At 37.3% G+C, this 21,233-nt stretch overlaps 1 protein-coding gene across 5 annotated transcripts in view; it reads left to right on the top strand.

Moving 5' to 3' along the window:
• Positions 1-510: 510 nt before the first annotated feature.
• ANKRD17 (ankyrin repeat domain 17) overlaps positions 511-21,233 on the top strand; it is a 162,777-nt gene continuing 142,054 nt past the window's right edge. For 3 of the 5 annotated variants that reach the window (XM_023637982.2, XM_005608721.4, XM_070263709.1), the window contains exon 1: positions 511-1,090. In XM_023637982.2, the coding sequence (XP_023493750.2) occupies positions 680-1,090 (411 nt within the window). In that variant the 5' untranslated portion in view covers positions 511-679. Of the gene's footprint in view, positions 1,091-17,664; positions 18,626-21,233 lie in introns of those variants that run through there. The other 2 variants (XM_023637985.2, XM_023637984.2) reach the window with 2 other exon arrangements.

Genomic DNA, 21,233 nt, shown 5'->3' on the forward strand with positions numbered 1-21,233 from the left:
CGGCGGGGGCCGCTCCACGCCAGCCCGCCCGCCCCGTGCCCCGCGCCCCGCGCCCCGCAGCACCGCCCGCTCGCCCTCGCGGCCCGGGCCAGGCCCTCCAAGTCTCACTTTCGTCTTTCGGCCACCCGCGCGCCACCGCTCGGGCGACGGCTGATGGCGTCACTTGCACTTCCGCCTGCGGCTGCGTTCTAGTCACAAGCAAGGAAGGAAGAAGGGAGGGCTGAAGGGCTGCGTGTGGGGGAAATAGCGAGGAAAGAGAAGCAATCCGGGCGCTCGCGGGCGCTCCGGCAGTCGCCGCGGCCGTCCTCTGTCCCCGCCGTCCCCCCATCGGAAGTCGCCCTAGACACACTCCCCCCCGCTGCTTCGTCGTCTCGGCTCCTCTGGGTATCCCGACACCCGGGTCTCCCTCTACGCCTCGCCACCCCCCCGCCCCCGCCCTCTCCCTCACACTCCCTCCCTCTCCCTCCCTCCCTCCCATCGTCAGGCTCCCCGCCCTTAGTATCGCGAGACGAGGTGAGAGCTGGCGGAGCGGCGGCGGCGGCGGCGGCAGTAGAGGTGACCGAGGCGGTGGCGGTGGAGGCGGCACCGAGCGCTGTGTCGGCCCCGGTGCGGCCGAAGTCGCGGTAGAGCGTAGCCCCCACGCCCCTCCCCCGTCCGCGCCCTCCCTCTTTCTCTGGGGATGGAGAAGGCGACGGTTCCGGTGGCGGCGGCGGCGGCGGCGGCGGCAGCAGCAGCTGAGGGAGAAGGGAGCCCCCCGGCGGTGGCGGCTGTGGCGGGCCCCCCCGCGGCGGCGGCGGAGGTCGGCGGCGGCGCTGGCGGCGGCAGCGTCTCGGCCTCGTCTCCTCGTGGGATGGTGCGAGTCTGCGACCTGCTCCTAAAGAAAAAGCCGCCGCCGCAGCAGCAGCAGCACCATAAGGCCAAGCGTAACCGGACTTGCCGACCCCCCAGTAGCAGCGAAAGCAGCAGCGACAGCGACAACAGCGGCGGCGGTGGAGGCGGTGGAGGCGGAGGAGGTGGCGGCGGCGGCACCAGCAGCAACAACAGCGAGGAAGAGGAGGACGACGACGACGAGGAAGAGGAGGTTTCTGAGGCAAGGGCCTGGTTTCAAAGGAAGGAGGGAGGAAGGGATTGTAAAGGGCAGGGGCCGAAGGTGGGAGGGGACTTGCGGTGGGACAGATTCCTGTGGGTTGATCTATCTTAGGGGCCAGGCTTTCCTCTGCCCTCTTTCTTTCCCCGGCCTCAATCGTGAGGTGTGGGCATGTGGGGGAGGGTAGCTGACACGTGGGGGTGGGAGGACCACAGAGTTGGTGAACAGCACGTTACCGGGCATGGTTCACATGGTTAAGGATGGAGGGAATTGGTTAGATCTTCTATTCGCACTCCCGGCGGGGTCTGCCTGGGGCCAGTAGGGCCATCTTATTTCTGGGGCGGGGGCGGGACCAAAGCGGGAGGGGTAAGATAATAGGTAGATGAGTCTCTTGGGGAAAGACTGGGAGGTTGGTAAATTTCTCCCGCTGGTGAGCTGGAGGAGAGCAGTTTTGAGGGAAGGTTGTAATGGACTCAGAGCTAAGTATCTGTGTATGAGAGAGACACGTGAGAAGCTGTACTTTTCCATAGTGTTCTGCTGCAGGTTTTTTTCATAACTATTGTGGTTGCTGAAGTAACCTTCACTTCCTCGATCTCTCCAGGATTTTGAATGAACTCATCTTACGTCCGTGTCCGTGTACATTTATGTATAACTCAGTGGGATGAAAATATATTTGATCCTTACACGTACATTCATATACATCTTCAAGTGCTTCCTTAGTTAGGAAGAATTAAGTTAGGTCCTGTTGTTTTCCAGATAATATGTGGCGGCTAAAGAGTCTGAGCCAGGCTTGGTTGTGGTGAGTTGGGATAGGAAGGGCCTCTTGGTTTGTCCTAGTGATCTGGTTTCATAATAACTGTTTATAATTTTTCCTGGGTCCACAGACAGGCGGCGTTGCAGGACCTTATTCTTCAAAGAAGGCCATATAATCCTAAAGCTCGGTAAAAAATACCATACTGACAACAAAGTAAGAGTTAGCCCTACTAGTTCTATCACCTCTTTTGTAACTCTCTTGTCCACTCCCTGAAATGGAAGCTAGAAAATCTTGATCTGGAGAAAGAAGTTGTAACTTAAGGCAGCAGAAGGAAAACAGCTTTAAAGGCTGATTATAAATTTAGTTATAAGAGGGAACAACTGAATTATCTAGAAGTCCCTCTTGCCGTTTATTCTCTTCCACAAACACAGAGCTTGTCTTGGTGCAAGATGGATGTTTTGAAAATTGCGTTATTGGATCTTGTGATCTGTTCAAATAGAGAAATACATTTTAAAGAGTTTGAGCCTTATGTATTAGTAAAAGACCAGATTCTCTTTTGCCTCAGACGGGATGAAGTTAGATAGGTAGAGAAGTAGTAGTGTAAATCTGTATACCAAAAAGACAGACATTCCCTGCTATTCCATTTAGCCTGTTGAATTCTAGGATAAGTTTGTATTGATAGATTTTGTATTGATCTAGTTGGATATTTAAGGACAATGTGTTGCTCAGGCTGCATTTGAAACAAGTGAAGGATGTGACTGGATCCTTATTTCTAATAAAATCTATTGTGACAGTTAGAATCATTCAATTGTATAATTCTTTGTAGAGATGAGAAACATTTTAGAGATAATCTAGTCCAACCCTTTTATTTTAAAAATGAGAAAAACAAGGCTTAGAGGAAACTGGTTGTGGATAGTAGCAAAAGTAGAAATCAAAGTTTTTAGCAGTTCAGACCAGGACACTTTTTGTGACAGTTTCCTTGTATCCCCCTTCTGACCTCTTTCAGAAAATAGGCAGTGAATTGCAAGGTAACACAATCATGCAGCAAATAATGGGCAAAATATCAGTATTTTATTTTTTTAAATTCTCCAGTAACACAATAACAAGTTGAGTGCACTACTTACTGGAATATTATGCTGTAAACTTCACATATCTAGGTAGTTTTGTCCATTGGAATTTGACCTAATAAGCAAAACTTTTAGTATTTCCTACATCATGTAGAATAGCCTTAAGTTTGTAGGTGTGTTAATTTTGTGAGTCAGGTTTGTTTTCCTTGGAAAATATGGATGGTATATGTTGACTTCAATCAACTAGGGAAGTGTTTCTTTGTTTTGAGTGTGCTTTATTCTGTCTTCTGCATAGTGGTGTAAACAATGGGTTTGTCATTTGTTATGAAGATGAGTCAGGAGAAGTAAGTATAAGAAGGTACAGCCATTAAAAATAAATCTATACGAGTACATGATGGGGGATGAGCAGACAGAAAGGACTACAATACCTGCCTCCATCCTTGACCAAAATAAATAAATAAACCTCACAGTCACTGTACACCAAAAGCCAAATGGATGAGTTGTGCAGTTTTTCATTTCATTACCATTTTATTGATACGTCACCAGAAGTTTAACTTTGTAGAGCTAGGAAATCTTGTGGCTAATACTCATTGTATATAAGTCCTTTTTCTCATTCATTCTGTTTTGCTTACACAGTGAAGAATGTGGGTAACATGATCCTTGAGATTATCCTTCCAATAAAAATCATCAAAAGGTTAAAAAAGAATATGAAACAGTGCAGTTTTGGAGTATTTAACCTAAAAAAGTGGAGGATAATATAACAAATATATGCATTCGTTATGAAGAAATGCCAGCTGGATATTTTCTATATCTGCTAAAAGAGGAAAAGTTGGAAGGAAAGGAGATTCAATTTACCTAAGAACTTTATTTGAATGTTGAAGAACAGGAATCTAATTCTTATTGAGAATTGGATTTTCTCTTCAGTATTTCAAAGTAGAATAATCTGTTTTAGATAATTTGTATAACTTCAGGTATACCTGGAAACAAAGATATAAGACCAAGAGCTTTCCCCTTCCCTCTCCCACCTCCCCCCCAATTTGACACAAAAACTTAGATCAAAAATTGGAAAATGTTTACTTTTCTTGGCTTTCAGTGGATGATTGTCCAATAAGGAAAACAGAAATGTATTTCCAACACAAAAGCTGTGATGCACTTCTTTTCAAATTAGTGGACTAAAATAAATTGCTTACTTGAATATTACATGAAAAAAATGTTGAAATTCCAAGAGTTGATATTCCATTTCAGAAATAACATTGCGTTCTCTTGAATGCATTTTTAAATGTAATTGAATGGCATCAGTGTTTTCTAAAGCAGAATTCAAAGAGGGGAAAAACTTGCTATTAAAAGTAATATTTTTGTTGAAGATGCATAAAATGCAAATGCAGTAGGAGTTGATAAGAATTCTATCTATTTTTATAGGTAGCTTGAGGCTTTAAATTTAAGGGACAAACCTAGTGAAAAAATTTTAGACAAGAGGAGCCATTAAATAAATTAGTACTGATTTATTCATTCACTTTTGAAAGGATTTTGAAAGGGAGAATCTGTTTATAGACAGGAAAGAGGGAGGACTGAGAATGAGGGAGAAAGAAAAATTATTTCAGAAGTAGATTGTGTTTCCTCAAGTTCACTTCCAAATCTTTTTTGTTTGTTTGTATTTCAATGGAAAATGCCGTCTAAGGTCCTCTGTTATAATGGTAGAATCCCAGATTAGCCCAGAGAAGCTTACTTGTTCCCCAGTTTCATCTCTTAATTGGTGAAGCAGTATTTATAAACAAGATGTTAAGATCTTTGAAGCAATGGTTCCGTCATAATTGTCTTGTCTCCTATTCTGCTTAAGCACAGTACTTGATAAAAAAACATTTTCAGTGAATAACTAGTACCTAGGGAGAATCCAGAATTCATCTAGGAAACCAACCAAGAGAAGGAATAGAATTTCTTTGTCTCTTGGATCCGGGACTGCTGAACAGCTTTAGTATGGATTTCAACGTCTTTCAATTACTTAATTACTTCTCTTAGTGATGGTGATCTTCCATAGGTATTAGGGGAAAGCCAGTTAAACCTGTAGACATTGATTGTCAAGTGCCTGATAAGTACCTTAAACCTCCTAGATATATTTCCATTTTAAGAACATAATAAAAGCTGTTACTTATTCAGTGCCTACAGTATGTCAAGTCTAACATAACGGTTAAGAGCATGCACTGGAGCTTGGATTTAAATCCTTGATTTATCACTCACTAGCTTTGTGGTCTTGGGCAGGTTACTAAACCTCGCTCCACCTCTGTTTCCTCATATGTAGATGGTGATAATAGTAGATTCTACCTAATAGCATTGTTACAAGAATTAAATGAGTTAATACAGTTTTCATGTATTGTCATTTTATTTTCATCATAACCCTACGAAGTCATATTTGTTTCATTATTCAGTAAATTTTTGGAGTTGCTATATATGCTGGGCATTTTGCTATACTGGCTAAGCAATGGTGAGGAAAACTGTTTTAAGATACACTGATTTACAAACGCACCAATGATTAAATAAAGGTTTGGGGGAGGTATGAGAGTAAGATTAAGTGGTAAATGGATATCCTGAACAAAGTGTATAAGTTTCAGAAGTATGCAAATGTTTGTGGTGGTGATATTCATATTCACTTTAGAGGCAAAGTTACTGGCTTAGAAGGATTTTAGGTAACTTCATCAGGGTCGCATAGCTAATAAGTGGCTGAGCGAGACTTATATACTATGTCTCTTTGATTCAAAGCCTGCTCATTCATTCACTTACTCATTCACATGCTCTCTTATGTTGTGTGATATTGAGTGCAACATCTCTGATTTTGGCATTTCAGATAATGTTAAAATGAATTCAGATGGTATAGGGGGAGATACTTTTTGGCAGTAGGGCAACCATTGAAGACAAGTTGGCTATCCCAAGCTTTTCTTTCCTTTTCTTACTCTGAAAAACTTACTGAAAAAAGAATACAGAAAAGTATAGATAAATACATGCATATTCCCACCATCCAGAATTAACAATTGTTAAGAAAATGAAACTTTATAGTGAAAACCACTCTCTAGAGGCAATTTATTGCTTCTCCCTGCCTCTCAAGATTTGTACTTTTCAAGGTTATCTGCCTTTATTAAGCTAAAAAAAAATATTTTCCTTTTAAATAGGAGTTCTTAACTTGGGGTCTGGATAGGCTGTGAATACCCTGAAATTAAACACGAGATTTTGTTGAAGTTGCTTATAAGATTCCCCCCAACCTATGAGTACAAACTTTCTTAGATCCTCAGAGGTCTGTGACTACCTTCTTCCTCCCACCTTGTTGTTTTGAAACATTGTCACTGCAGTGGCAGTGGGGAATCAGACAGGCATTTATGTGGATTGTTTAGAAACTGCATTAACTAAGGTAATTTGGTAACAAATGTGGTGTTTGTGTTGTGAAGTAGAGGGTCCAAGATTTTTCTGTTCTTTCTGGTAAACTAGCCCTATGCCTACTCTCTCTTAAATCCTTGTATTGTGCCTTTTAATTGATGAAGCAGTTTTCATCTATCCTGCTGTGGACTTAGATCTGAGGACAGAAACATTATCTTAAAATACATCTTTATATCTCCTGCACTGTACTGTGTGTGTCTGTACACCATTGTCTTACCTTTGCTAGGTTTTCATGAAGTCAGATCTCTGAAGTAAAAATAGTTCATAAATATTTCTTCTTTAACCACTTAACTCTGGAAATATTTGGCACCTCAAGTCTTAAGGTAACAGAACTTGGTTGCAGCTGTTTATGGTGGACCCCGTCAGATGTTTTAATTGGACTCTAATTACTCAATTTAGTCTAGTCATCATTAACCTCACCAACCTAATTGGAGTTAGTACTGTGAAACTTTTCATTGTTGAATAGTCATTAAAGCAGGGCATTTTAACTCTCAGAAATCACTACACTGCTGCTACTGGTATTCACTTATACTGTCCAGTTGACTAGGAGGTTGGTTGTCAGGTCCTTGAGGCAGTGTATTTGCCTTTATGACAGTTGTTTATTCTGTATTTTTATAAAAATAATTTAGTGGGTTAGGAAATGTGGATATAATGAGCTTCCTTATAATTTTTCCATACTTGACCATAGATGAAAAGGAATTTTCACTTCATAATGGCATGTGAATACCTGCTGATACCACTTATGTTTTTGTTAGGACCAATAGGGGGCACCAACATCTATGGTAACCTATGCCAAATCTGACTAACTTTCATCTCTTGAAAAAAGCAGATCATTAGAGAATTGAAGGTGATGTGTAAATATGAATACCCTTCTAGTCCCTGGAACCTTACCTATCTGGTAGAGTTATGCCGATCTACTTGCCACCCAGAAGCAAAATACCCTTGCTTACTTAATGGTGCTTAACTTCTCTTAACTTTTATTTTGTCTTACAACTGTTCTTATCCAGTCATGAGGGGAAGTGGAATTGTGGAGCAATATAGATATTTTATCATGATTTATAATTTGGTGTTTTAATTATTAAAAAGGGACATGTTGGGTTTTATTTTCCCCAAGATTACCATAGAACTCAAAATTAATATAGACCTAATTATTGAAAGCATAACTTAGGTTGCCTTCCGTCATCCTATAAAACTCATAAACATTACCTGATCTTTAAAAAGAATTGACTTTTTAAGTTTACTTTTGTGTGAGACTAGAAATAAAAGAAAGTCAGATAGAAAAAAATGTAAAGATCACAATACTTTAGGAATTCCTTTTGGAGCTAATATTATTTAGTGTTTTTATGAACAATTTTAATAGATGATAAAATCTCTCTCAAAGCATGCAGATAGATCACAGTGAATTGTGCTGATGGGAATGGACAAGATTCTTGAGAATAGATTAAAATGTTAAATAGGTTTTTTGAGTCATAGGTAAAAAAAAAATGTGCTTTTTTGGGTGAATGGTCTTAAACAAAGCATGCTTTTTCAGTAAAAGTTCAACATAATATTGAACAAGATTAAATAAGATATTAGAGAAAAATCATAATTCTTAATTTAAATAAGGCTATGATACATCTGCACAAATAGATTATATATATTTCTGCCTGCTGTATCGTGAAAATGATGACTAAAACCATGGAAGTTCTAAAGAGGGATAGTTTAAAAATGATTGGAGGGTTAGGGATGGAATCCATGATGAAGGAGGACTGCAGATTATACTTAATAATACTCTTATTGCTTGTTACTTAATGTTCAGTTAATGTTCAAATTAACCAGTTACTCAAACTGAGTCATAACATGGAGAAAAATATGAGGTGCATTAGATAGTGGTATTTCAATTTTGAAAATAAGTGAACTCTTCAGTTTTCGTTTCTCCAGATTATTTGAAAGTGCAGACCAGACATGACAAATATATGAAGCTAGTCTGTAGCTGTGTGTCTTTAGCAGGGCATATGCCCCTCCCAAGCTATCATTTGGTCTCATTTAATCTTTCATATTTTTTATCCCCCTTTCCCCCCAAAAAAGAAAGGAACAGAAAAGAACAAAAGAAAAGTGAAGAAGTAAAAACTTATTGTAATGTTAATTCTTGGTCTGGGTCTTTCCTCGTGGATTGTTTTTTAATTAAAGAATCTTTGATTGAAAAATATTTCAGAGAGATCTGGAAAATTTGATTTCGTCTGTTTTGAATTTGGAATCAACATTAACATGAAGTTCTATTTTTCCTTCTTTCTTATCACCCTAAATCTGAAACCTGAGGAGAAAAGGAAGTCTTCCAGTTTGTGTTACACCAGGTCTATTTCCAGTTCACTCTTTGACCCCATTATTGTGTCTTTCCTTCTCTATGCTATGTTTCCCTCTAATTTTTTATATGATGTTAATAACAAAAATAGTCATGTTGAAAAGCCTCTATTGTAGCTCTTAGTACTGTGAGATGCAGTATAGGAATTCTTTTATTTGACAAACTTTTATTGAGTATCTCCTATGTGTGGCTGTTTTCAGTATATAGTAATCTCAACCATTTCTCTCTCAGTGAATGTGAAAAAGTTAGCTATATTTAAAATGAGAGCTGTATGTATTGAGTTAAATGATTTTATGTATGTTGTAGTAATAAAACTTTTAAACATACGTACATACATGAAAACTTAGCACAGTGATGAAATTCTGTTATGAGTTTTAGAAGATAAGTATCACTATTAGGATGTTTTTCCAACTAAATTTATATGAGAAGCGTTATTGAGACCTAGCAAAATCACTTAGGGATTATGAGGGATTTGAAGAAACTGAAACATTCTCCTAGCTTCATAAAATTTAAGTCTTGTTGAGATAAAATTAATAATTTAAGGCTATGAAGATGATTTTAATTCTGTAAAATTATTTATTTGTGAGTCTGTGTTAGTTTTCAGTGTAACTGTGTGCCTTTAGAGTTGGTCTCATAAGGATCATTTTATTTCTGTCTTTGAATATGAGTAGGGTAGACTGAGTGTCTCTTGGAATACCGTCTGATTTGTGGTATTATGTTCTTATTTTTTTAAGATGAGGTCTGTCTGTGCTATTTTTCTAGAATGTCATTGACTCCAAAGAATCATCCATTCTGATTTTACCCTGAAGATTTTGTAGTATGAAAGAGGCAGCTATTTAAGTATACTCGTGGTTGCTGCAGGTACAGATATGTTAAAATATGAGAAACTGAGCTATGGGACAGTGTAGGGTACAGTGTTAAATATCTTTTAAGTTAGATTTTAAATATAATGTTTGTATAACTAAACATACATATTTGTGGAAACATATTTGTAGAAAATTGGACAAAATCAAAAGATCTAAAGAATACAAAAATCACCTATAATCCTGTTCTCCATAATTAATCATTATTATTTGAAATGGTCTTTTCATTCTTTTTATTTGGTGTGTATTAAATTATCACACAGAACAGAGCTGTCACTTAGAATGTTTGTCTGCTAAAAGTTTCATTGATGAACATTCTTAAAATATATGAATTGAAGATATGCATCTTCAGATGATTATACTTTAACTATGAAAACTAACAAAGGCATTCATACTTGTAAAAAAAGAGTCTTCTAATAAGTAAAGATTTTTATCCCACTTTTTCTTGGTAAATGCTGCTAACAGCTTGATTTATATCAAATGTTTTAGTTTCTTGGTGAGAATGAGTATGAATGAGTGACAGAGAGAAGAGAGAGAGAGAGTGTGTGTGTGTGTGTGTGTGTGTGTGTGAGGAGGGTGTGTGTGTCTGAGAGAGTACATTAGGATTTGCCTCACTGTTCTCATTTCTTTGTGAATGTTACATAGTGTGAAGGTACATAATTTATTTGATTTTTTATGTTGGTAGACATTTACATGGTTTTCACTACATTGCTATTACACATATAATGCTGAAGTGAACATCCTTTTACAGTTATTTTTAAGTACAAAAATATTTCTTTGGGATGGATTCTTAGAAATGGAATTGCTGGGCCAGAGGTTATGCACATGTTAACTTTGGTAAATACTCCCAAGTTTCACTTTATCAACAATGTATAAGAATGCTACTGGATATGATCAATCTTCTTAGTTTAAAAAATCTGTTAACCAAAAATAGTTTTGTTTTCATTTTCTTGGTTACTGTTGACAGGGAGTAAATATTCATGTTTATTTTTCATTTGGATTCCTTTTGAAAATTTCCCGTTTTATCCTTTACTTATTATTCTATTAGAATTGTCTTTTTCTTAGTGATTTGTTGGTGCTGTTTCTATTTATGGGTATAAATCCTTTGCTGTGTTATTTGTTAACACTTATTCTGTTTACAGGATTTTCACAATGGAGAAAATTTTTATTTTCGTGAAGTAAAATGAATTATTCTTTTATGACTTGTGGAGACCTTCACCCCAGTATTTAAAAAAATTTCTTAGAAATTTTCTTTTGTTAGTTCTCTACATTGTTTTCCAAAGATACATGGATATCTTGTTGGATATAGACTTAATTATTGTGTCCATCTCTCATCTACTCTTTTCAGTAGCATTTGACCTTGTTGACCAGTCCTTGCCTCTTAAAAAGTGCTACTCTCTTTGCTTATGTAACACTAACCTCTCCTGTTTCTACCTTACTGGCTCCTTTTTGCTTCCTCCTATCCCCTTTACTATACATCTTTTGATTATTTGGTACCTCATTGCTCGGTCCTGGGCCCTTTTTGATATCCGGTCTCACTGCTTAGGTGATTTTATCTCGTCTTGAGTGTTTATATATGCGTATGCTAGTGACTCTCTACTTTATATCTCCAATTTAAACCTTTCTTCTTGGGTACTAGGCTGAACTTTCTGGCCCCTCAACATTTGTGCAGTCTAGGAGGTGGACTAGGAGAGGTCATTCCCACCTGAGCCTCATGGAATGGTTTCCTAAAGAAACAGTGTTTCTGTTGCTAAAGAGGTAAGATGGGAGCGTAGGAAGGGAAAAGATATTGGACATAAGACCTCCAAAGTATACCGTTAAACTTCCCACCTCTCTCCATCTTTGCTATCATCACCCTAGCCCAGGCTGTTATCTTTCTTGAACTTTCTAGTAGTCTTCTGATTTGATCTCCTAGCTCTCTTGTCTCCCCATACTTCATGCATTCTTCATGCAGCAACAAGACTAATCTTTCTGAAATGTAATCATTATTCGACTTCTCTTTGCTCGTATGGCTGTTTCTTCTTATTGTTCTAACCTCATTTTATATCGCTTTCAGTTCGTTCGCTGTTTTCTAGTCACACTGACCTTTCTGTTCTCAGAACATGCAGACTTTCTCACTTGGGGTCTTTTTATTTTCTTTCTTGGATGTTCTTCCCTTGGTGCTTTGTTTCTTCTCATCTTTTAGATTTCAACTTAGATATCATTCCCTGTCAAGGATTGTTGGAAGAAACTTCCTCCACCTACCCCTCTCCTCTTGTCCACCTTCTCTTTCAGTTTTCTGCTTGTCACTGGTAAGTTTAACTGGGGTGAGAAATAGGAGGCCCTGTTGGTCTTTAACCAAGCTTTATTGATATTAGATAATTTAGTGGACTCTTATCTGTTTATTACCACTTAGAAAGGGATTTGCAGGTGGTGGGAGTGGGGGAATTTGAGCTTTTAACATTCCCAGATTCCTAACAGCTATTTGTTTATTCCTATTCCACATCAATTTTAGTTACTGGGTTGAACCTTTTGAAATTGCTCTTTTTGTAAATCAAAAGTCATCCACTGTTTGATTTGTTATGGTTAAACCTAATATGTTAGCATCCTTTGATATCTTAGAAGACGAGTTCTCCCTCATTGATCTTCATCATGAGTTTTGGATATTATGTGTTTAAACTTGTCCGATGGCTTTTGTAAACTGCCATAAAATATGCCCATTGAGATTTTGATTGGAATTACATTGAAATTTGAATTAATTTGGGGAGAAATAGATGTATATTACTGAGCATTCCCATTCAGAAACATGGCATGCCTCTGTTTTTTCAGGCCCTTCATCTGTCTTTAATAAAATTTTATGGTTTTCGTATAGGTCTTGCACATTTCTTGTGGAATTTATTAGTAATTATTTTATAATTCTTATTGCTATTGTGAATGGTGTTTTTCTTCCATTACACTTTCTAATTAGTTATTGTTGGAGTATAGGAACCTGTTGATTTTGATACTCGATCTTGCGCATATGGCCGCTAAGCTGAATTCTCATATTATGTCAATTATATTGACTCTAAGAAATAATTTTGTCTTTTGTCTTCTCTCTTTTAATATTTATACCTCTTATTTGTTTTTCTTCTCTTAATTGCGTTAGTTTTGAACACTCTGAAAATGTTGAATAAAAGTGATAATAGAGGCTATCCTTGTTTTTCTCTTGTTTTAATGGGAATGCTATTGTGTCACTGTCAAGTATAATGCAAATATCCTTTATCAATTTAGTGTTTCTCTTTCTCTTAGCTTACTAAGTGTTATCAGAAATATGCCGAATTTTATCAAATGCATTTTTGGCATCTATTGAAGTGATCGTTTCTCCCCCTTCCCCCCAATCTATTCATGTAATGAATTGCAATAATAACATTTCCTAATATTAAACTCTTTGGAATACAGAATATGAGGTAGCATTCTTTTAATACATTGTTGGATTTGATTTCCTTAACTTTTTTTTCTTTTTTTTTTTTTGGAGGAAGATTAGCCCTGAGCTAACTACTAACAATCCTCCTCTCTTTGCTGAGGAAGACTGGCCCTGAGCTAACATCCATGCCCATCTTCCTCTACTTTATACATGGGACGCCTACCACAGCATGGCTTTAGCTAAGTGATGCCATGTCTGCACCCGGGATCCGAACCAGTGAACCCTGGGACACTGAGAAGTGGAACATGCGAACTTAACCGCTGCGCCACTGGGCTGGCCCCTGATTTCGTTAACATTTTAATTTATATTTTCTGTGAAGATTATCTGTTTCATATAGATTTTCAAATTTGTTGGGAGAAACTAATTTTCTTTCTCACATCAGTTTTATAAAGATTTGTGCCTTATAGATTCAGTTCATATACATCCTTTTTCCTTTTAATCATATATATATATATATATATATATATTTTTTTTTTTTTTTTCTTATGAGGAAGATTGGCCCTGAGCTAACACCTGTGCCAATCTTCCTCTGCTTTTTGTATGTAGAATGCTGCCACAGCATGGCTTGATGAGTGGTGGGTAGGTCTGCGCCCAGGATCTGAACCTGTGAACCCCAGGCCGCTGAACCACAGCATGCAAATTTAACCGCTATGCCACTGGGCCAGCCCCTATATATTGTATTTTTAACATATTTACCACTGAGATGTTAGAAAGGAGTTTGATCAAGTGCTTTATTTGATCTCTTTATAGTTTAGTTTTTTTTTTAATGGCTTAAGTAATTTAGTACGTACCTCTAACTTGTTTATAATTTAAAAAATTTGTGGTAAACAACACATGGTAAATGGTAAAAAAAAAGTTACTATTTTAAGCTTTTAGTGTACAATTCAATAGTAAGTATGTTCACATTTTTGTGCAACTGTCTCCGGAACTTTCTCATCTTGAAAAACTGAAACTCTATACCCATTAAACAGCAACTCATCTCTCCTCTCTTCCCTCAGCTCCTGGCAACCATCATCGTACTTTCTGAGTCTGTGAAGTTGACTACTTTAGGTACCTCATACAGTATTTGTCTTTTTGTGACCGACTTATTTTACTTAGCATTATGTCCTTAAGATTCATCCATGCCATAGTATGTGACAGAATTTCCTTCCTGTTTAAGACTGAATAATCCAGTCTATGTAGTTATCACGCTTTGTTTATCCATTCATCCATTGACGGTCATTTGGGTTGCTTCCACCTCTTGGCTATTTTACCTCTTATTTTTTAAACTTAATTCATGTATTTCAAATTTCTGTTGGTTTATGAAGGAAGATAGGAACTTAATCTTCTACTTCCAGATAGGTAATCAGTTGATTTAGCTCTTTTGTAGTCCTTCCTTTCCCACTGTTTGAAATGCTACCTTTATTTCACATATTTAGACAATAGAACAATAGAGTGGATTGTATCTGCTCAGTATATACATCTTTACCTGTACTGCTTTTGTATAACCTGAAGGCCCACATACTAAAATTAGTTGTTTGTACTAAGTAGTTTCCTGTGCTGTTTGATAGTAACTAACATCTCCAGGGTTTTATGGTTAACAAAGTAGTTTTCTGTATTTTTCGTTTAATGTAGTAAGTGATCTTTTGAAACAGCTTTTTTCCTCCTATCTCTAAGGCTGTAAGCAGGCTTGAATTCTTCTTTCTGTTCTTTCTTCCCTACCTGACAAGTTTCTACTAGAGAAGTAAAGATGTTTTTATGAGGAAGACGAGAGGAGCACCAGCAGCTTTATAATGTTCTTAGTGATTTGTGTGATGTCATTAGTCTTAACAAGGCTGTCTTTGGACTTGAACATCTCTGTACACTATTGGGGCAGGACCTACAAACTCTATGAATGTGTTCTAATTCTCTTGCATTGTCATTCTAGTGCTCTTTAGTTTTGTTTCAGTGTTTTAAAAATATATTTCAAATGAACTGGGAAATGCAGTTGATTTTCAGAAAATGCCAAAATAGAAGAGCTGTTATAAGACCTGAGGTAGATAAGTTTTAATTCTATCTGAGGGATGACACAGCTTTTAAATCAAACCTATGCTAAAGGATGCAGCAATGATACTAAACTGTGACTGGTGTTTTATTTTATACATTTATTTGTTTTTTTATATTGGAGGAATTTTAAAGAGAGATTGCATTATCTTTTTTCCCATTTTTATTAAATCATGAGTAAATGTAAACTGTAAAAATGTAAATAGTAGAGGAAGATAAGGAATAAGAGTTGAAAATTTCCCTTCTTTTCTATCCCAAGGTGTAAATTTTAAGTGTATATGATTTCATGCCTTTGTGTGTTTTCAGACATGTATCCACATGTGTATTTATGTAAACAAATTTTTGTTTTGCATAAGTGAGGTCATTATAAAAACATTCTGAAACTTTCTTTTTTAATTAATAGTCTATCATAGGTTCTTCCATATAAATACCATATGGTTTACCTTATTTCTTTCAACAACTGTGGAGTATTCCCCGGTTAGATATCATGACTTCCCTGGTTTTATCCAGTGTTTGTAGCCAGTGTTTTAGTTCTTCTCAGCGTTCTCCCATTACAAACAACACTGCGGTGGACTCTTTTTGATATATATCTTTGTGTATTATTCCTGTGGTGAAAGTGCTGGACCAAAGGTACATGAGTCTGTTTCTGTACTTCCCATTTTATTATGTGTGTCAATGCCATATTGTTTAAACTGTAGTGGTTTTGTAGTGGTTTAGTGTGTTTTAGAATGTGCTAGGTCAGATGTCAGCTTTCAAGCCCTATTCTCTCTAGATGTCACTCTCTGTTAACCGCTTGAGCCATTAAGGACCAGGTGAAATATTACCTCTTCCCTGAAGGTATTCATAACACTTAGCACATTGGGTAATTATAACCGCTGTAACTAATATTTTAATGAGCGTTTACAATATGCCAGGTCCAATTTTAATTGCTTTATGTATAGTATCTCACTTAATCCCCAAAAACAACTCTAAGGGGTTGATAATATTATTATCCACATTTTATGGTTGGAAAAAAATCAAGGCAAAGAATAACTTGTTCAAGGTCACAGTAAATGATGGAAATGGAATATAAACCTGGTAAGTCTCATATCAAAGTCTGCTGTCTTAACTCCTGTAGTTCACTGCTTCCTTACTCTTATGTGGCCTCCCTAGTAATTGCCCAAGAAGTATGTTTTATATAAATTGCTCACTAGCTCATTTTATCTTGCATTTGGGTCCTCTTTACAGATCACTGTGAATGACAGCTTATTCTAATTTATGACTTACCTCTAGGTCATTATACATAAGTAGTAATAGTACTGTAACATTTCAGAGTTGGTTAGAATACCAGATTATAAGATAACCCCCCCCCCCCCGCCAAATAAAAGACACTCGGAGTGTAGCTAATGTTGCACTGTTCTATCTTGTTTTCCTAACTTTTTTTGTGAAGAATTCATGTGATTAATCTTGAGATGGATTTCATAGATTGTGAGTGAATAGTATACTATTCTTCACCATTTCTGGAACATCAAATCAAAATACATATCGTGTAGATGACCTCTTCTATAGTAAATTCTCAAAAGGTGAAGTGAGAACGCTGTTTTAGACCCTGCTACATCTTAATTCATGCTGTCAAGTAAGTATGACATGCAAGCTGAATCTCCCAGAGCCTCATGAAAAAGGGACATAATAATACCTTCTCTTGGTGGAGATGAAGTGAGATTATGGGTGTGGAAACATTTGTGAACTATAGGGGTTTTAACTGAACTATAAGAAAGAATGGAGAGCTTCGTGAAAATGGGGTTACTGACTAGTAAGACTGGCTATTTTTAAAAAATAAAATTAGAAATCTGGAATTTAGAAAAATCTTTGTCTCATTTTCCTTCCTAACTCCATTTAATTTGATTATTTTATTGAATTTGTAGATTGCCAGTTACACTCTTCAACTGTAATTGTGCATGTGGGTTCATTAATTTTAGGTGGAGCCAGTATTAGCATAGAGAGATTCTGTAGTGAAGATTCCACAAGTGATAATTGTATGGCTTAGATGCCCTTTTAGGATTATATTTTGGAGTCATTAGATCTTTAGTATTTAAATAGAATATGTTTTTAAATTCTCCTAATTTAAAAATTTATGGTACTTTATCAAACTGTTAATAAAGAGGGAGTGATAAGAGTAATGGGAAATGCAACATTCTTTTCTTACTCTTTTATCTCCTTTTCTGAGAATGATGAAGCAAACAATATTTCTGTGACTTCTCTGCTGTAGGCTTAGCAGGTGATTATATAGTTCTAGATAAAATGGCAAAGTATCAAAGCAAAGATTTGACCATGTGGTTTTCTAGATCTCAGAACCTTTAAAACATCCCTAACTTGCTAGTGGATTGTTCTTTCACTTGTACCTTTTCTGTCTTTATTTTCTTACTCTGCCTCCATATAACCACCTCACAGCCCAAGATCCTGTCCACCTTTTGACCCAGCTTGCTTGCTCAAACCCAACTCTAGTACCTGAGTTCTTGGCCAGATCCCAGTAGTGGAATGTGTTTTAAGTTGCAAATGTGCCTTAGTATGTGGGAAGTCTTTGCATATCACTGAATCCTCTTGTTTTTATGCTAAAACATAGAAAACACAGGCTTGATATTGCAGCTTTTTGTCTTGCTATTACATGTATGAACAACTTTGTTGTGTACCCCACGGAGCCCAGAAGAACAGCTTTACTTGGCAAGAGGACCCATTAATTGGCTATCACCTTCCCTTGTTCATTCTTTTTCTCTTTGAAACCATTGGAATCTTGACTAAGAGAAAAAGCTAGTTAAGAATAATTGATTTTTATATCTGCTTTTTTCTCTCTAGAGTTATGAAGGATGTCTTATGGAACAATAAGATGTACTTAGTAAACTTTACAGCTATTTTCTTTTTTTTTTTTTTTGCTTTTTCACAGCTATTTTCTCATTATATGTTTAACAGCAAACTATAAAGCTTTAATTTCATTTGTTCAGGCTTATTTTGCAGTTATTGTCCTAAGTTTCCTTTTAAATTTGGTGGATTGAGCACATTCCTTTAACTTCCTTTCTTCCCAACGTCCCACTGATATTGTTTAAAGACTGCATTAAAGCACAGATCTGAAAAGCGGGAACAGATGTTATTGTATTAATCAAACTACCTTGAAGGAGGAGCAAAAGGACTTCGTTGGCTCAGTAACTTTAGTGTGTGCTTGCATGTGTGTGGGGAAGGAGGGAAGAAGATCCAAACCCAGATTTGAATGATGTCATCAAGTACTGTTTCTCTCTAAATGTTTTTAGTCTCGCTTTTCTTTTGTATTAGCTTTATTTTCAGCCAGGCAAAGATGGCTGCCAAAGGAGAGTGGGATGGGATATTCTAGCCAGACCTGGGTCATGTGGCCACCGCTGTGGTGGCTGGGAAGAATCACCTCTACCCAGATCACATGGAATATTTTCCCCACAGACAAGAGGGATTATGTTACTAGAAAAAGGGGGTGGGGAGAAAGCATGTTGAGCAGTAAAATTACAGTTCACAGTCCACTACAGGTACCATCAGAGGACCAGGAATTTTGAAGAAGATAGAAAGTTCACGGGATCGGATTGACAGCAAAATCTCAGAGGAAACTGGAACCCAAGATACCAGAGGTAAGCTCAGGTTTTCCTAGGGGAACCTTGGAAAGGCTCCAAGCTTGGAGTTAACAAATACAAAGAACAGTAGTGGGCAATTGGGTAATAATCAAGAATTTTTTAAGGAATTATTTTCTAAAGTGCTGAGTTAGTTGGGCCTCCTTTCTGCCTTTTCTCCAGGCTAAACAGCTCTGGTGGCAATGATGCCTGCCCTCAGGCCTGAACTCTGAGAACTATTCTCTTAAGAAAGTAGACCAACAGTTTAGTAGGACATCTAATGAAATGTTGAAACCTGAGAGAGAAGCAGAGGCACTAAAGCATGCTACTCTGAGGAAAGCAGTTTTGGCGGTTCCCAGTGAGCTTGACTTCCTGTCTAGGTACCTTTCTGGGATGTCTGCTTATACATATGCCCTGCCTGCTTAAATAGTACTACTCTCCCAGTTAAGAGAGAAGCCACTTGGGAAAACAAACCCGAACAACTCAGAGCCCACACTGGCTTCCTGTACTTTCTAAACTAACTTTTATTCACCAATATAAACAGACAGGGATATTCAGATGATTGAGGAGAATCAAGATGGAAGAGGATTAAGATGAATAAAAGAACAACTAACCTCAGATATAATTCAGAAGAAAACTTCAAAGGAAAAAAGTAATTGGTATTTCATTTTAAGATTTAAGAACACGTTGCAATGATTAATCATGGTTTCACTGAAAAGGGGGCAGAGAACCAGAAAAGATTTGAAAATTATAAAGAAAGATTTTAATGGATGAGCTAAATAGCAATTTAGCGTGAATCAAGACTGAATTGTTGATTTGGAGCTAAAGAGGAGAAACTCTGTTTATATGAAGCAAAAAAAAAAAAATTCTGGAAAAATTGAGACAATTAAAGAGGTATGGAAAATACATCACAAAGTTTTCACGTCTGTAAATATGAGTTCTAGAAGCAGAGAACAGAACAGTGGGAAGGAGAAAAATACTGAAAGAAATAATTGAAGAAAATTTCATGAGCTGGAGAAAGATAATGAATTTCAGATTGAAAGAGCCCATCTAATACCAAGCAGGATGAATGGACAAAGATCTACATCTGGTAAAATTTCAGAACTCTAAAGATAAAGACAAAATCCCCAGTTACTGCCAGAGAGAGGGAATGAAAAATGGAAAATCAAATGATTAAGTTCTTAGCATCCTTGCTGAATGCTTGAAGACAGTGGAGTAGGGTCTTCACCATTTGGGGCAAAGTAGATTTGGACCTAAATTTTCTATATTCAGCCACACTATTTATATATAAAGACAAGTACATTTTTTACACTTGGAAAAACTATGTACCTTAATATGAAAATATTTGAGATACTAGAGTACAATGAAATATATAATCCAAGATAGAGGATATAGTGGTAGGCTAGTGTTGGGAGGAGGAAACAGTGGTAACTACAGTGGAGATCTTGGGCCTTTGAAAAGAACTGAAGAAAGCTAGAAGAAAATTCAACAGTGTTATCAGTCTAGAATATGTGGACAATTCTCTTTCAACCAGTAATGTCTATATGACATAAAATTACATTTCCTTCAGTTACTAGTATTTACTTAGTCATGTTATAAATGTACTTAATTGATTTTTAGTTTGTAGAATTAATCTAGAAAATATACAAAATAGGCTTAATTGTAGTTATGAAGTAGAATGTGTCATAAGCCTTTATAATAAAAATAATATAACCTATAAAATAGGTTATAGAATATTGAAAAGATTGCAGATGTGTTGCATCTGCCTAGTTAGATAATAATACTTTTATTTATAGGGACATTCCATGGCCATGTGGTTTTTAGAAACTAAATGAGATAGAAGGAGAGGGACACATAGCGATTGAGTCCAGGAAATTGGAAAGTTGCATAGAATACAAATGTGATTATTTTATGCAGGATGCATAATTCTTGATTCACTTACACTTTTTTTTTAATTTGGTGAGGAAGATTGGCCCTGAGCTAACATCTGTTGCCAATCTTCCTCTTTTTGCTTGAGGAAGATTGTTACTGAGCTAACATCTGTGCCAGTCTTTCTCCACTTTGTACGTGGGATGCCACGACAGTGTGGCTTGATTAGTGGCGTGTAGGTCTGCACCAGGGATCTGAACCTGCAAACCCTGGGCCGCTGAAGTGGAGCTTGTGAATTTAACCACTACGCCACCAGGCCAGCCCCACACTTTCCATTTTTTATGTCAATTCCTGAATTCTTTCCCTGACTCTTTTATAAAAAGTGTATTCTTAAAAATTTGGGTATACTGCATTGTAAGTTTTTTCCATTCATAAATACATAAGTGAACCAAAAAAATAAAAAAATTTGGATATAATGGAAAATTCTGAGTCCTTTTCCCCACCAGTGCCTCTAAATAAGATGACATTTTCTCTGACTTACTGAGACTGGGATTAGAAGCCTGGTTTGTCCATAAGGAGGAAGTCAGGTGATCAAGGAGAGCCACAGCTACTAGAGGCAGGGTGTGTCTTCTGGGAGAACTGGAAGAAGGAAGTTGGAAATAGAAATGGCCTTTTTTAATCCTTCTAAAGATGGGGCTGATATCATGTCCCTAGCCAGACAATAATATTTGTTGAATGAAGGAGTTAATGTTATTTTGAT

Source organism: Equus caballus, chromosome 3 (assembly GCF_041296265.1).
Source record: "Equus caballus isolate H_3958 breed thoroughbred chromosome 3, TB-T2T, whole genome shotgun sequence".
Taxonomy (NCBI): domain Eukaryota; kingdom Metazoa; phylum Chordata; class Mammalia; order Perissodactyla; family Equidae; genus Equus; species Equus caballus.